The sequence below is a fragment of the Sinocyclocheilus rhinocerous genome, unplaced genomic scaffold (genome assembly GCF_001515625.1).
Source record: "Sinocyclocheilus rhinocerous isolate Xijiao unplaced genomic scaffold, SAMN03320098_v1.1 scaffold697, whole genome shotgun sequence".
Classification (NCBI taxonomy): Eukaryota; Metazoa; Chordata; class Actinopteri; order Cypriniformes; family Cyprinidae; genus Sinocyclocheilus; species Sinocyclocheilus rhinocerous.
Genome location: NW_015664033.1, coordinates 1,939,611 through 1,953,504, shown reverse-complemented (window position 1 = coordinate 1,953,504; position 13,894 = coordinate 1,939,611). Strand labels below are relative to the sequence as shown.

Sequence of the window (13,894 nt, the reverse complement as noted above, 5' to 3'; positions counted from 1 at the left end):
CCGGGCAACTTTGAGCAAATTTGCCATCAACGGGCAACCAGGTGAGACACAGGGCCCACAACCGATCTAAAGTATCTAGATAGAAATTTGTTACCCATTCTCAATGGGAAAGTGCCCAAGCAACATTGCTCAAAAAAGGTTGCCTGGCAAAATTGCTCAAACATTTGCCCCGTGTATCATCAGCAAATGATGATAAACATGTTTGCATTTCAATGCATTAGACATGTTAATGCATGTTTTTTAAACATGCATTAAACATGTTTGCATTTCAATGCATTAGATACTGAATATCAAACCAAATGGCATCTGCAAACAAATAATGGCCAAGCTTTTCACTTTTCTGAGCCACTTTTTTTTTTAAAAGTTGTTTTTACCAAGGTGTATGAAGTCAGTTCTCCTCAAGTTTATGCAGGTTTTCTAGCAGAATAGTTATAATAACATATGAAATATTAATCAGTTTGACACCCAAAAGGACTTTTTGTCTTCATTTTGAAAGAATTTGAGACCAGTAACAATAAAAAGTGTGCTTGTGCAATGTTTCTTTAAAAAGAAGTGCCTCGTTTTGATATTTTCACATATAATGCGAAAAACATGGTACATTTTTAAATGTGGCTTAAGTGTCCAAATATTGTATATTTAGTGAATTTCATACAACAAAACCCAGTAAGTTGTTACGCTCCGAAAAAGTACTATGAAATTAATCCATGGTTGTATGGGCTATATCAAAGTACCTTTTAAGAACATTCAGTTCACTCTGCAGCCATATTTGCAGTGCCTCCAGGTGGGTATTTTAAAGGGATAGTTCACCCAAAAATGAAAATTCTGTCATTAATTACTCACACTCATGTCGTTCCAAACAATCAGTTTGACACCCAAAAGGACTTTTTGTCTTCATTTTGAAAGAATTTGAGACCAGTAACAATAAAAAGTGTGCTTGTGCAATGTTTCTTTAAAAAGAAGTGCCTCGTTTTGATATTTTCACATATAATGCGAAAAACATGGTACATTTTTAAATGTGGCTTAAGTGTCCAAATATTGTATATTTAGTGAATTTCATACAACAAAACCCAGTAAGTTGTTACGCTCCGAAAAAGTACTATGAAATTAATCCATGGTTGTATGGGCTATATCAAAGTACCTTTTAAGAACATTCAGTTCACTCTGCAGCCATATTTGCAGTGCCTCCAGGTGGGTATTTTAAAGGGATAGTTCACCCAAAAATGAAAATTCTGTCATTAATTACTCACACTCATGTCGTTCCAAACCCGTAAGACCTTCGTTCATCTTCAGAACACAAATTAAGATATTGTGATGAAATCCGAGCGCTTTCTGACCCTCCATATACAGCAATGTAACTGAAATGTTCCCAGACCCAGAAAGGTAGTAAGGACATCATTAAAATAGTCCATGTGACATCAGTGGTTCAACTGTAATTTTACGAAGCTACGAGAATACTTTTTGTGTGTATATATATATATATAATACTTTTTTATTCAACAATTACATTTTTGGGTCTGGAAAACGCAAGTTTCTGTTGCATTGTGGTCTATGGAGGGTCAGAAGGCTCTCGGATTTCATCAGAAGTTTCTTAATTTGTGTTCTGAAGATGAACAAAGGTCTTATGGGTTTGGAACGACATGAGGGTGAATAAATAATGACAGAATTTTCAACTATCCCTTTAACAAATGTAAGACCAGCTCCTATCTATGTGAATGGGGAAATACTGAAACCCTATAAAATGATGGCCAAACTCACAATTAAATGACATTTTTCCAAGTCAGCAAACAAATCTGACATGAACTGTCCCATCAAGGCTGTTTTTTAAGCTCTAATAGCGTTAAAAAAGCATATATTTAAGGTTGGTCCTGCCAACGTGCAGTCCCAAGCGCAAGTCTCAGATTTATGTGAGAAATGGGAGATTCTAATAGCTCTTTAATTCAGAAGGTGGGATTACTTGCTAGATTACTAGAGCTGCCATGTTGTGTTGCCGTTTTGCCCATTCATAGCAATACAAGTGAACTTTCTTGGGTAATAATATCAGTCTTTGTCTTTGATCATATTCCAAGTCTTGTCAAGTCATGTAAGGATGCGGCTGAAATGTTAGTCCTTCAATTGTTTTTTTTTCTTCTAGGTGCATTCACTGCAACTTATTTAGTGTTTCATGAAACAGTATACGGGTTTGAAGTTATATGAGGTGATGATGAGTTCCTCCACTCTGCTGTCTTTCCTCCAGTCCATATCCACGTCTCGCTAGGCCAGTGTGTAAAGTCACACAAACAAGAAAACCTCAATACTGAGAACGAGTTTTCCGTACTTTTCGTATATTGTTGCATTTGTTTTATTGTATCTATAGTATACAGACACTAAGTTATTACCGTTGAATTAGTATGTAAGTGTACGTACTTGATATTAATATATTTCTGTACAATATGTGAAACATATACATCATGCAAATATATGTGTATTTATAATAACCAAAAACAACTGAGCTGTTTAGAGGTCAGCAGAATTTGTAATTGCAGATGAAGGCTTTCTCGTTAAGTGTCCTTCAAATGCCTGTCCCAAAACATGTGCCGCCTCGCTTTCAGTGTCCGCTACGATGGTTCACCCCCATGTACTGTTCACTCAGCAAATGTTACAGAAATACAGTTCAAAAATGAGTGTTGGAAGAAATTCCCTGATTACTGTATTGAGAAAGCTGTGGAAGTCTATACACAGGGTCTGATGCCATTTTTCACATTGAGTTATTGTAATAAAAGTATTATGTAATCTTTGTAAGGTAGATACTTTTGTATATGTTTTTTTTACAAAATAGATGGAAGAGTGAGAGGGGCTTTAGTAAAATACAAATATGAATATGTGATTGTAATTCTATTTGTTTTGTAATAAAAAACAGGAAGTACTTTGATTTGCAGTGGTGGAATTCAAACAAAGCTCTCCTCGCACACAAATGAGCATCTGAAAATCACGAGCACGCTGAACTCTCCAGTACCATTAGGAACGCTTTATTTTATTTTGATTTTCATCATTATCATCATCATCATCATCATCATCATTGTTTATTTTGCAGACATCATTTTCAATTTGAATCACGGTCATCCTCATCCACAGTAATGGTTTGTTTTTAAATCGTAACACAATTTTGTCAAAATGTACACATACAAGTAGCATATTTTAATGACCTTGTTTTTAAATATTTCATATTTACGCTTTAAACTAGATCAAATTAAATTACAGTCAGAATTATTAAATGAACATGTACATACAGTTATTCAATACATACATAAAGAAAATAAATATAGTTATCATAAAAATAAAAAATAAAAATGAAAATACACATTTTACAAATTGTTCCCCAAGCTCTTAACCTCATATGTTAATGTACACATAATTTTTATTTTAAACTTCATATCGTCTTATTCCCCGAAGGTTTTAGATCGTTGTCGTCTTGGTTGTTTGACATGCATCGCAACACAGAAGCTAAACGTTTTCTCTCACTTTGTCCCTCCCTCCCACCCCGTCCCCCCGTTTCTCCTCCTCCTCGGTTCACCTCTTGTCGTCTTTTTATGGCTTGCGTTGTTAGAATGATTCTGTCCATCAGGACTCGTGTCTGCTGGTCACTTGCTTTGTCCGCAAGCATCTATCTATCTGCCACCACCAGCTTCCCTTCATTTGCTGACTCTCTCTGCTGACCTTTAGTCTTTAATCTAAATGTTCGAAGATTAAAAAAAAAAACACCTAGTAGGAACTGAGCAAGAATTGTGCCCTTGGCAGCCTCGCGTGTAGCTCTCGCTGCGGTCTTTCTCAGCTTGTGCTGATTGAGAAACACGTACAGCGAAGTCTTGGCCTCACACAGCCTGGCCTCTCGACTGTGCTGTTAAGTACACTTCCTCTGAACCTTACCGTATGTAAACATCCCTGAAGTCCAGGTTGAGTTGCCACAAACATCCTTTGCTATCGAGAGACTCAAGAGACCAATTGCAGGCGGTCAACGAAAGCCTTTCTGAGGAACTAGGGCTGCGGGCAGCGCCATTGAAACGAAGGATAGAAAGACGAGAGAGTTCATCTACAGATGTCCCATCAGCACAGACACAGGAAGTGAGAAGAGAGAATGACAGAAAGAAAGATTAAACAGTCATCCGATTCCTCCAACCATCCCATTTCTTACCACTCTTGTGTCGTACATTCTTCATGTCTTTTGTCCTTTTTTTTGCTCTTTCTCCATCCCTCTTCTGTTATTGCAGAATGGTCAGACCAGTAGAGTTATATTTATAAATGTATATATTCATTGCTTTTTTCTGCTTATCCCCCCTCCTCCCCATGAATGAAATGTAAAGCCGGTTCCAGCTCTCTGACAACGGCGCCTCCTGTGTGCGAGAGACACAATTACGACACATTGTCAGCATTTCGTGTACTGACGTTCATCAATAAAGCATCAATAAAGTCTGATTTATGGAGGCCAATTTCCACCACATAAGAAAAAAAAATATCATGTCGTAACTGAGATAAAGACAAAATAAAAATTTAGATAAAAAGTCATAATTATGACAGAGTTATTACACTTCTTGAAACTTATGAAAATTATGACATTCAAAGTCCTAATTGATATAAAAAGTTGAAATTATAAGTAAATTGTTATGACGAAAAAATGTACTTGACTTATCTAAATTTTGACTTAGTATGTCATATAACTTCTACAAGACAAATTGATCAAATATTAAGTCGTAACTGACAAAAAAAGTTGATAATTATGAGTTCAATCAAAACATTTCAGCTTGGTATGTCATAATTGAAACTTTTAATCTCATAATTATTACATTTTATCTCATAATTTTTCATTATTAATTAATCAAAATTATGCATTTTTCATGTCACAAGCATGATTAGCAATGCATTATTATTTTTCCTGTGTGGTGAAAATGGGCTTCCATACAGATGGAATCTGCAGACTGTTTCTTATTTTTTCTGATCTGAATTTAGGATAAATTGTGCATTTTAAACCAGTTAAAAGTGTTAAAATGTGCTGAAAGTATTACACTATAGGTAGCTGGAAGTATTATCATAAATGAACGAACGAGGGGTGTTTGTGTGTGAAGGACTCAAGAATTCGACAAAGTTTTGTGACCACAGACTCCATGTGGGCCTGATGATGATTCACACACAAACCCAAAGCACATGATAAAAACATGAAAAGCAACATCCTTTCCAAAACAAGTTTAATGACACAGACATATAAAGGGCATGCAAAATACGGAGGTGTCTACTCCATTACAGCAACCCAAGGAAACCCAACAGAATGCTAAACGTGCTTCAGTCAAACTCATAAATGAGCAGATTTTCATGATTTGGTATTTACAGGCATCAGCAGAGGGTAATCATTGGTAGCGGTGTACCGCAAATCTTGGGGGCCCTGCCCACACACAGTCATTAAATACTTCCATGACATACTTTTCTCTTTATCCTGTTCTGTTCAAAACATTTTTTGTTTAGCTTTCTAGATTTAGAAAGTCTGGTAGGCAAGAGAAAGTGTTTTTTTTTTTTTTTGTATTTATATATATTTATTTATTTTTTCAAATTATGTACAATAATATATCTATGTAATTGAAAAATGATTAAATCTCACCTTTGCAGTCCCTCAACAGGAGTAGGTCCTCACTGAGCCAGACTCTGCCCTCGGAGATGCTGAAGAAACAGATAAGTGAGAGATGTATTTCTAAACAGCATTATACAGCATTCACTTCGGCACCACTTTCTCATAAGGAAGCAATCTTCTTACAAAGTTTATCTGAAAACTAACACAACATCCCTCTGTCATAAAGTTATTTTAGACCTAATTGTGGGGATTTCCACAAAGCCTCGCTTATCTTTAGGTCTTTAGGTCCAATCTTTGCATTAGTCTTTCCTCTTATTTATCATTTCTTATCTGAATTATGGTATGTCCTATTCTATTGATTGCCGTGAAATAGTATAATGTACTGTATGTCTGCTTACTGGTCACGTGTATGTTGTATTATGTATAGTTAGTATGCAATATTTCGCACACAAAGCGATCAAACAAAATTCATGCAGTAGTATAACTGAAAATATCTCCACATCTTGTACTGGTATCTAGTTTTGTATATCAATTTTCTCAATGGATCTTATAATACACAGAGTGCCATTCAAAAATCTGACAAACCCACAAATCACAGAAATTTGGCAAAATCCTACAAAATGAGTTCACAACTGCACATTTTTAAATGGTTAGCACACGTGCCCGTGACACGTGCTCCTGGGAAATGGCTTGTGCTATTTCCTGACCCCTATCAGTTTCAGACATCTTTCAGTTTACATGAATCTCTTTCTCACTCAGACATAATCACTGCAAAAACTCCTAAAACACAACTGAATAAGACATACTACAGTAATACCATACTGGAATATATTGCTAATCTAAAAAATTAAATACTATCAAAACAATTAGATGTAGCTGGTAATTGCATTAAGGCCTATTCAAAAGGGCACCATTCGGAACGTCTCGGTTACGTATGTAACCCTCGTTCCCTGAAGGAGGGAACGGAGACGTCACGTCGGATGACCGACGAATTGGGATCTCGCTTAGAGAGACCAATCCACTTCGAGTGTAAACTAAACGAGCCAATGCACATTGGCATGCGATTATTGCATCCAGCTGCTGCTGATCACAGCGTGAGTATAAGTAGGCAGCAGATGCAGCGCATATTCAGGTTTTCGCTGAGGAGCCGAGCCGGTGACCCGGCCGCTCAGCGGTGGTACAGGGCAACGTCGTCTTTAAAAAAACGCACCCGAAATTGCTCTTTTAGTGGAAAAAGCTCTTTTAGCGTGCTGAAGCGCACAGGGGAGATGGCCGTCTGCAACACACACAGGGGTAGTGCAGCCTGCTGTGTGCAACCCACTCGACACGGGAAACCACCACCGCTGAAGCGCCGTACCGCCAACACGAAGAGCTCTCCAAGAGCGCGCTGAACTCGTTCAGTCTTCTTCTCTCAGTAGAGTAGTCAGGAGCAGAACGATGTGATCGCTCGGCTCCGAAGCGAAAAGCTGAATATGCGCTGCATCTGCTGCCTACTTATACTCACGCTGTGATCAGCAGCAGCTGGATGCAATAATCGCATGCCAATGTGCATTGGCTCGTTTAGTTTACACTCGAAGTGGATTGGTCTCTCTAAGCGAGATCCCAATTCGTCGGTCATCCGACGTGACGTCGAGAGTGACCAACTGAAAGGGAACCAATTTTGCACTGTAATGTAAACATAAACCATGTAACATATTCTGCAGTGAATTCTAAACTGCTGTCATTCTTGTTTCGTAAAGAAATGTAACAAAAGTAAACACTAGGTAATGCTACTTGTTTGTGTTTTTAGGTCATCATTTTGTGAGTGACAAAGTGTTTTTGTCGCTCGACAAGCTTTGCTAGTGTTAAGGAATTATTGTAAACGACTTGATCTGATCTGTTTTTTTCAGTTTCAGTGCATATTGGGTGTGAAATTTATAGCTGTGTGAAACAAAAAATTGCTAAGGAGAACTGTGTGAGGAGTTTAAAAAAAAAAAGTATTTAGCAATGTGTCCTAGCGATTGTTAAAAAAACTGTAATAGGATTATTAAAATGAAAAAAGTGTCTTGACAGTGGAGAACGTGCGAGCTCACCATCGCTCTGGACCTTCCTCAGGGTGACTGAGGGGGTAGAGATGGCTGAGGCACGAAAGTTAGCAGGCAAGGTCTCTGAGGAGTCAGAGGTCACGCCCCTCAGATCTTTCTCCCGGAACATCTTCCTCCATGAAGGGGAGCGGGTGAACGTCTTAGTGCCATCCTAGAGGACACGGGAACGGAGGAAAAACACCAGAATCCATGTTAGTGAGTCCAGTCACTCAGAAGTGACTAATTCTGATCAGTCATGTCATCAAAATGCATCTGACTGTTGAAAGTCCTGTGAGAGGAGTGTCATTATACTTTCAGTGGTGGGAGGTAAAGGATGATCAACATCCAGCTGTGTTCATGTCCCATGCTGCTCACCTCGTCTGGCCTCCTCTCTGTTCCCATGGCGATGAGAGAGTTGTATTCCTTCTCCAGAAGTTGTCGTGCCTGGATGTGGAATAAACATCCTTTACATGTAATCAACCCAGTCCGGTCAGGAGTAATGAGTAGGCACTGCTTTCATCTATAAAGCTCTTATTGTTTGGAGACTTGATGAATCAACAGGGTTTTCATGCAAAAAATACATCTACTGTATAAATAGACCGCCTGTATATATAAATATTTATTTTATGAGTAAATTTCATTTATTAGTAAATTGGAATATTACAGAAACAATTTGTGAGGAAAAAAATGCTTCTATCCCATTTGTTCAAAAGAAAAAAAAATCATGACTTGATGTGCATGTAAGAATTTATTAACATGTTTTCTTATCAAATAACATTTATTCACCCTAAACAAATATGTTTTTTTGTAATGCGCATTTTCCATCTGAAATTTGCATAAAAATGCAGACATTGTGATGCATTCATTTGTGACAGGTTGAGTTTGAATGAAAACAAAATTCCATAAAATTTATTTTTGATTTATTTTTATACATGATCTGTATTAACTTCCATTTAGTGGCATAATGAATTTAATCATTATCCCTGACAATATTAAAGAAACAGCTGAAAACTCATCTCTTCGATGAGCACTTAACTGCATCCTGCTTAAAATATTAAATAAATAAATAATTTCATCTACGCTTTAATCCCTCCCTGTTCTAGCTTTGAAACAACATCTGAAACTTTGTATTACTAGCCATTCTTTTGTTTATTGCCTCCTTAAGATGAATTGCTTTTTGTATTCCTCATCTGTAATTCGCTTTAGATAAAAGCTTCTTGCAAATAAATAAATGTAAATCTAATTTAATGTGTTAGAATATGGGTTATGTCCAGTGTTGGGAAGGTTACTTTGGAAATGTAATAGCTTCCAGATTACAAGTTACCCTATTTAAAATGTAATAAGTAGTGTAACTATTTCAATTACTTCATAAAAGTAATGTAATTGATTACATTTAATTACTTTTTGATTGTCTTTATGTTAATCATTTTCAAACATTTAAAGCAGGCAGGGTAACCTTACAGAAGTACTTAACACTGATTACTTTTGAAATCCTTCATCACTTGAATTAAGATTATAATAATTTAATTTTAAAGCACAGCCACCATAAAATCAGACTTTGGCACCTCTTTTTACCTTGAGATCATTCTGAGGTTAAAAACTGATTTAGAATCATAACAGGAAACAGTTAATAGCTATGATACTGTTTTTGTCAAATCAAAATCAAATCTTTGCATATGATAGGAAACACTGGTATCTAACAATGCCTTGGAAAAAAATTGTTAAATCCTAAAATAAACAAATAAACCCAAATAGGAAATAATAAAACATTTGTCTAATAAGCATGTGACATATTGGGTGTCCTAAACATTGATGCCTCGTAGTGCAGTCAATGCAATTTATGAAAGAAATCAATTAAATCTGCATGTGTGTGCGTGTGTGTGTGATAAAATTCAGATGTAACCCCATTTGTAATCGTTAACATTTTCAGTAACTGTAACTGATTATTTTGATTACATTTTGTAGTTAAATTACGTAATTCCGTTACATGTAACTAGTTACTCCCCAACACTGGTCATGTCTGAAAGTGTGTAAAACACAAATATATATTTGTGAGGAGTGCTGTCATTGTACCTGTGTGTTCTGATTGGGTATCTGCAGGAGCAGGGCGAGGTCAGTGTAATCAAATGTGTCGTCCAGGGCGAGCAGGGCACCATGCACACCGCTCTCAGTCAGGTTATCTGCATACTCCTTCAAGCCGATGGACTGCATCCAGCACATCACACGCTCGTTTGACCACACCATCACATCTAGACAGGAAACACAAGGGCTGGACTATGAATAGAATTGCAGGAGGGTGTTAACCACTGATCATTATCGCTGGATAATCATCGATTTCCATCTTGGGTGATGCCTCTGGATTTCATCTTTTGTTTCAGTTGCTCCTGATCTTTCAGATGGACCTCTTATGGCCAATGCAACATTTGGACACATGTGTTTTTGTTTCAGACAAAGTCTTTGTCTCTGTTTTGCATTTCCAGGGGATTGCATGGGCTTTGCATTTGTTTTGTTGATTCAGCTTCTCCAAACCAAAGTTCAAAGGAAGGAATGCAATCATGGAAAACAGTCAAACCGTTCCTACCGAGTCATTTAATATGATGGTGACTATATTAAAACACCCTCACAGCTTCAGATAACTGCATATTCTGTAGATTTCTGTCTGTAAAGGGTGGAAAAGCTATTGATGACAACATGCCATGAACTAGGGGCCTGGTTTAGCCAGCATTGCTACTGTTAAATAAAACTAAAACTACTACAAACAATTGTCACTGATTGAAAGAAAGCTGAGAAAGAAAGAAAGAAAGAAAGAAAGAAAGAATAAGTTAATAAGTTTTATTAAATGAAAAACTTAAACTAAGAAAAAGATTTAAAATGTTGCCTTGGTAAACTATTGAAATAAAATAAGTTAAAGTGCTAAAATTGCAAAGACTAAAATGGAAATAAAAAATAAAGCTAAATAGAAATATTTAAAAACTAATAAAATGGACATAACAAAATTACTAAAACTAAAATTAAAATATAAAAATAAAAGCTAATTCCAAATATTAATAAATGCTATTATAGTATATAGTAATACCAAAATAACACTTGGTTACATGTCTTAGTAACCACAGTTAATCATCCCGAAATATCCAATAGATCTGGCTATTGATTGTTTTAATGTGTTTTCATGTACTGTAGTTGGAAACGCACTGATTTTAAAATAATGAAATGCCAATAACTGATAAATGTCAAACATTAAAACATCTTTTAAAGAAAAAAATAAAACACTACAAACAATTGATTGGAATACAGCAGGTATATGTAGGCATCAAAACATTGCAGTATTGTACAGTATGAAAAATGGAAATTAATTTTGACATTTACTAAAGATTACATGTAACCGTTTTAAATTCTTAGTATTTTTAAAGACTCACTTTGCATGTAGCAATGCTCACAAAAGTATCCCTGCACTACAGTGAGCAGAGAGATGTGTGCATGCAAAGCTATTCACTCATGCTTAATATAGTCTCAAATGGCATGAAGGCATCTGTGTTGCTACGCGATGAATAACTTCTAGATCAGAGAAGGCATCTGTTTCTAATCAAGGTACTGAATGAGGCGGTAACTGCACCTTTAAAACAACTCACAACTGTGAGATTAATAATGCGATCTGTGCATTGTGCTTTGATCAGTTGACTCTTCAAATGTGAAATCTCTATTGTGCCATTGAATCCTGTGCATAATGGAAGGCTGGGCCGCTCAACGCTTTCCAGACGTCATTGCTGGTAATGTATGTTATTATTAACAAATGCATTCTGTGTAAACACCCTTCCTCTCTCTCTCTGCCATATTCTCATTCACTGTCTGATGTTTTGATGAACTGTGCATTCCACAAGTGACTGTTGTTGCTTTTCCCCTTTTGTACATTTTGTTTATCAGACTGTTCTGCTGTATGAATTGATTGATGATGCAAAGCAAAGATTAACATGATAAAACCCAAAGAGAACTTGGAAAACCACCAGAGAATGTCATGAGATTCCTGCTCTACCAGCTTAGACCAACTTGGACTTCCATGCTCACGCAGACTGGTTTATGCTGGTTTAGCTGGTGGATCAGTATAACTCAGAATGCAAAACTAAGCAAGTCTTCCTGGATGAACTAGTTAGTATAAAGGAATGAATAAAAAGTACACTAGCAATCAAAAGTTTGGGGTCGAGAAAATGTTTAGTTTCTTATTCTCAACCAAGGCTGCATTTATTTGACCAAAAATACAGTAAAAATGCTAATATCGTGAAATATTATTACAATTTAAAATAAATGATTTCTAGCTTAATTTATTTTAAAATGTAATTTATTCCTGTGATGGCAAAGCTGAATTTTCAGCAGCCATTACTCCAGTCTTCTGAAAACAACTGTGCTCTTTAATATTTTTGTGGAAACTGTGATAAATTTTTTCACAATTATTTGATGAACAGAAAGTTCAAAACAACAGGATTTATTTGATTAATCTTTCATAACAGAGCCAACGTAGACCCTCATTTGACGTTAAAACTACTGTCAGGATTTACTAAGTGGGAAATTGGCGCTGAAAAGGCAGTTATTTTTGCGACTCACCTTATTGAAAATGCATTTGTTGGAGTTTCCCTTTCAATCTGTAAATTTATGGGAGGAGAGTATTGAAATGAATCACGCAACGTGATTTACTAAGATTTGTGCTCGTCAATTCACTGGTATTTGCGGCATTATTTAATGCCCAAAAAAAACCCCCTTAGCTGTTATAAATTCACTGTAAACCACGGCTTCACGGGGCTTATTGCTTTTATAAAACGGTTATTCCATATACGTAGCAAGGTTTCACAAAATAAAACAAAGCTAATAAAATGTAACGATATTGATAAAAACATCCTTCTTCCACCAAACAATGTAGTTCTTCAGAAACGGTTGTGGTTGCAACAAAGTGGTTGCCGAGCAACTCACAGTTGCTAAAACAAACACGTGTATGTTTGTAGAGTAATTTACAACAACTTCGAACGCGGCTCAACCAATCAGAATCAAGGATTGGAACTATCCATTTTATAATTTATATTTTAAAACAAACCCCACATCAAATAAATAATACAAATAAAAAAAAATATCTTCATATAAACAAACTAAGGCTTTGCCTGTGCTCTTTCCATTGAAAATTAGAGGCAACCACTGTATTTTAATCACAATACAAAAAGAGATGCTGCATGCATGGTTTTTAATATAAATTAGACTGTAAAATTTTGAAATTTGAAGCAAAAGCGTAATGGTCTGACTTTTACTTGATACTACACTCTACTTGAAACTATACTACACAAAACATATGAACGAAACAAAATCAGCAGACGGGCTACATGTGAACAAAATTCGCTCTCTGCAATTCATTTAACATCTCAACCGATCTGAATCATATTTGTATCGATTTGTAACTGGATCGGTGTGCATTGTTACATCCCTAATCAGTACTGTAGTAGATTACAATAAAAAAAAAATTTTTAATAAATATTTGCAAGCTACAATAGTGTTAATGGTGTGTTACGGACACCAACATGCCATGCAAGGGACCAGCATCATATGCAACGTGGACAAGACCCCTACAATGACACTGTACCCTTGTACTCAGTGTTAGGCATCTCTGTTAGCAAAGATAAGCAAGTAAGAAAATGAGAAGAAGGAAAAGATTAAAAAAAAGAAAACCTTTATTCTGGTGCTGGCTCTCATCTCTCCTCCTCTCCAGCTCCTTGCGGTCATAATTGAGGCGCTTCAGGCACATGATGCCATAATGCAGGCTCACCCTGTGGGGTCAAAAGGTCACAAGGATCAAGAGAGAGGTTGCGGGGCTATCTAAATTCATTAGAACACTCCATCCTAACAAACTGTTACAAGAGCTGACCCAAGGCACATCAGAGACTAGGAAAGGCCTTAAGACACACACCTGCACCATCAGAATAACTGATTGGCATTAGATGGCATGAGATTAGGAATGATAAAGAGAAGGAATAATGAAGCGTGTAGCAGCATTTAACCGATGCGGAGAGGGAGACAGAAAATACCTGTGGAAACTGTCCACCATTTTCAGCTGCCCACGCAGCTCTTTCTTGGTCAGATGGTCCAACATGCGGGCGTCCACCAGTGACTCCATGAAGTAGCTTCTGTACTGGGGCAAACCCAGACTGGGCAGCCAATCATTGCCCACCCACTCATGGTTCATATCTCCATAAGCCAGGATCTA

At 36.6% G+C, this 13,894-nt stretch overlaps 1 protein-coding gene across 1 annotated transcript in view; it reads right to left on the bottom strand.

Annotated features, from left to right (window-relative positions):
• Positions 1-3,332: 3,332 nt before the first annotated feature.
• LOC107729434 (liprin-alpha-3-like) overlaps positions 3,333-13,894 on the bottom strand; it is a gene marked incomplete at its 5' end in the record, with an annotated part of 56,979 nt that continues 46,417 nt past the window's right edge. Inside the window, 7 exons of the mRNA XM_016539919.1 lie at positions 3,333-4,367; positions 5,624-5,682; positions 7,666-7,828; positions 8,032-8,100; positions 9,730-9,905; positions 13,360-13,457; positions 13,716-13,891. Of these exons, the coding sequence (XP_016395405.1) occupies positions 5,636-5,682; positions 7,666-7,828; positions 8,032-8,100; positions 9,730-9,905; positions 13,360-13,457; positions 13,716-13,891 (729 nt within the window). The remainder of the gene's footprint in view (positions 4,368-5,623; positions 5,683-7,665; positions 7,829-8,031; positions 8,101-9,729; positions 9,906-13,359; positions 13,458-13,715; positions 13,892-13,894) is intronic.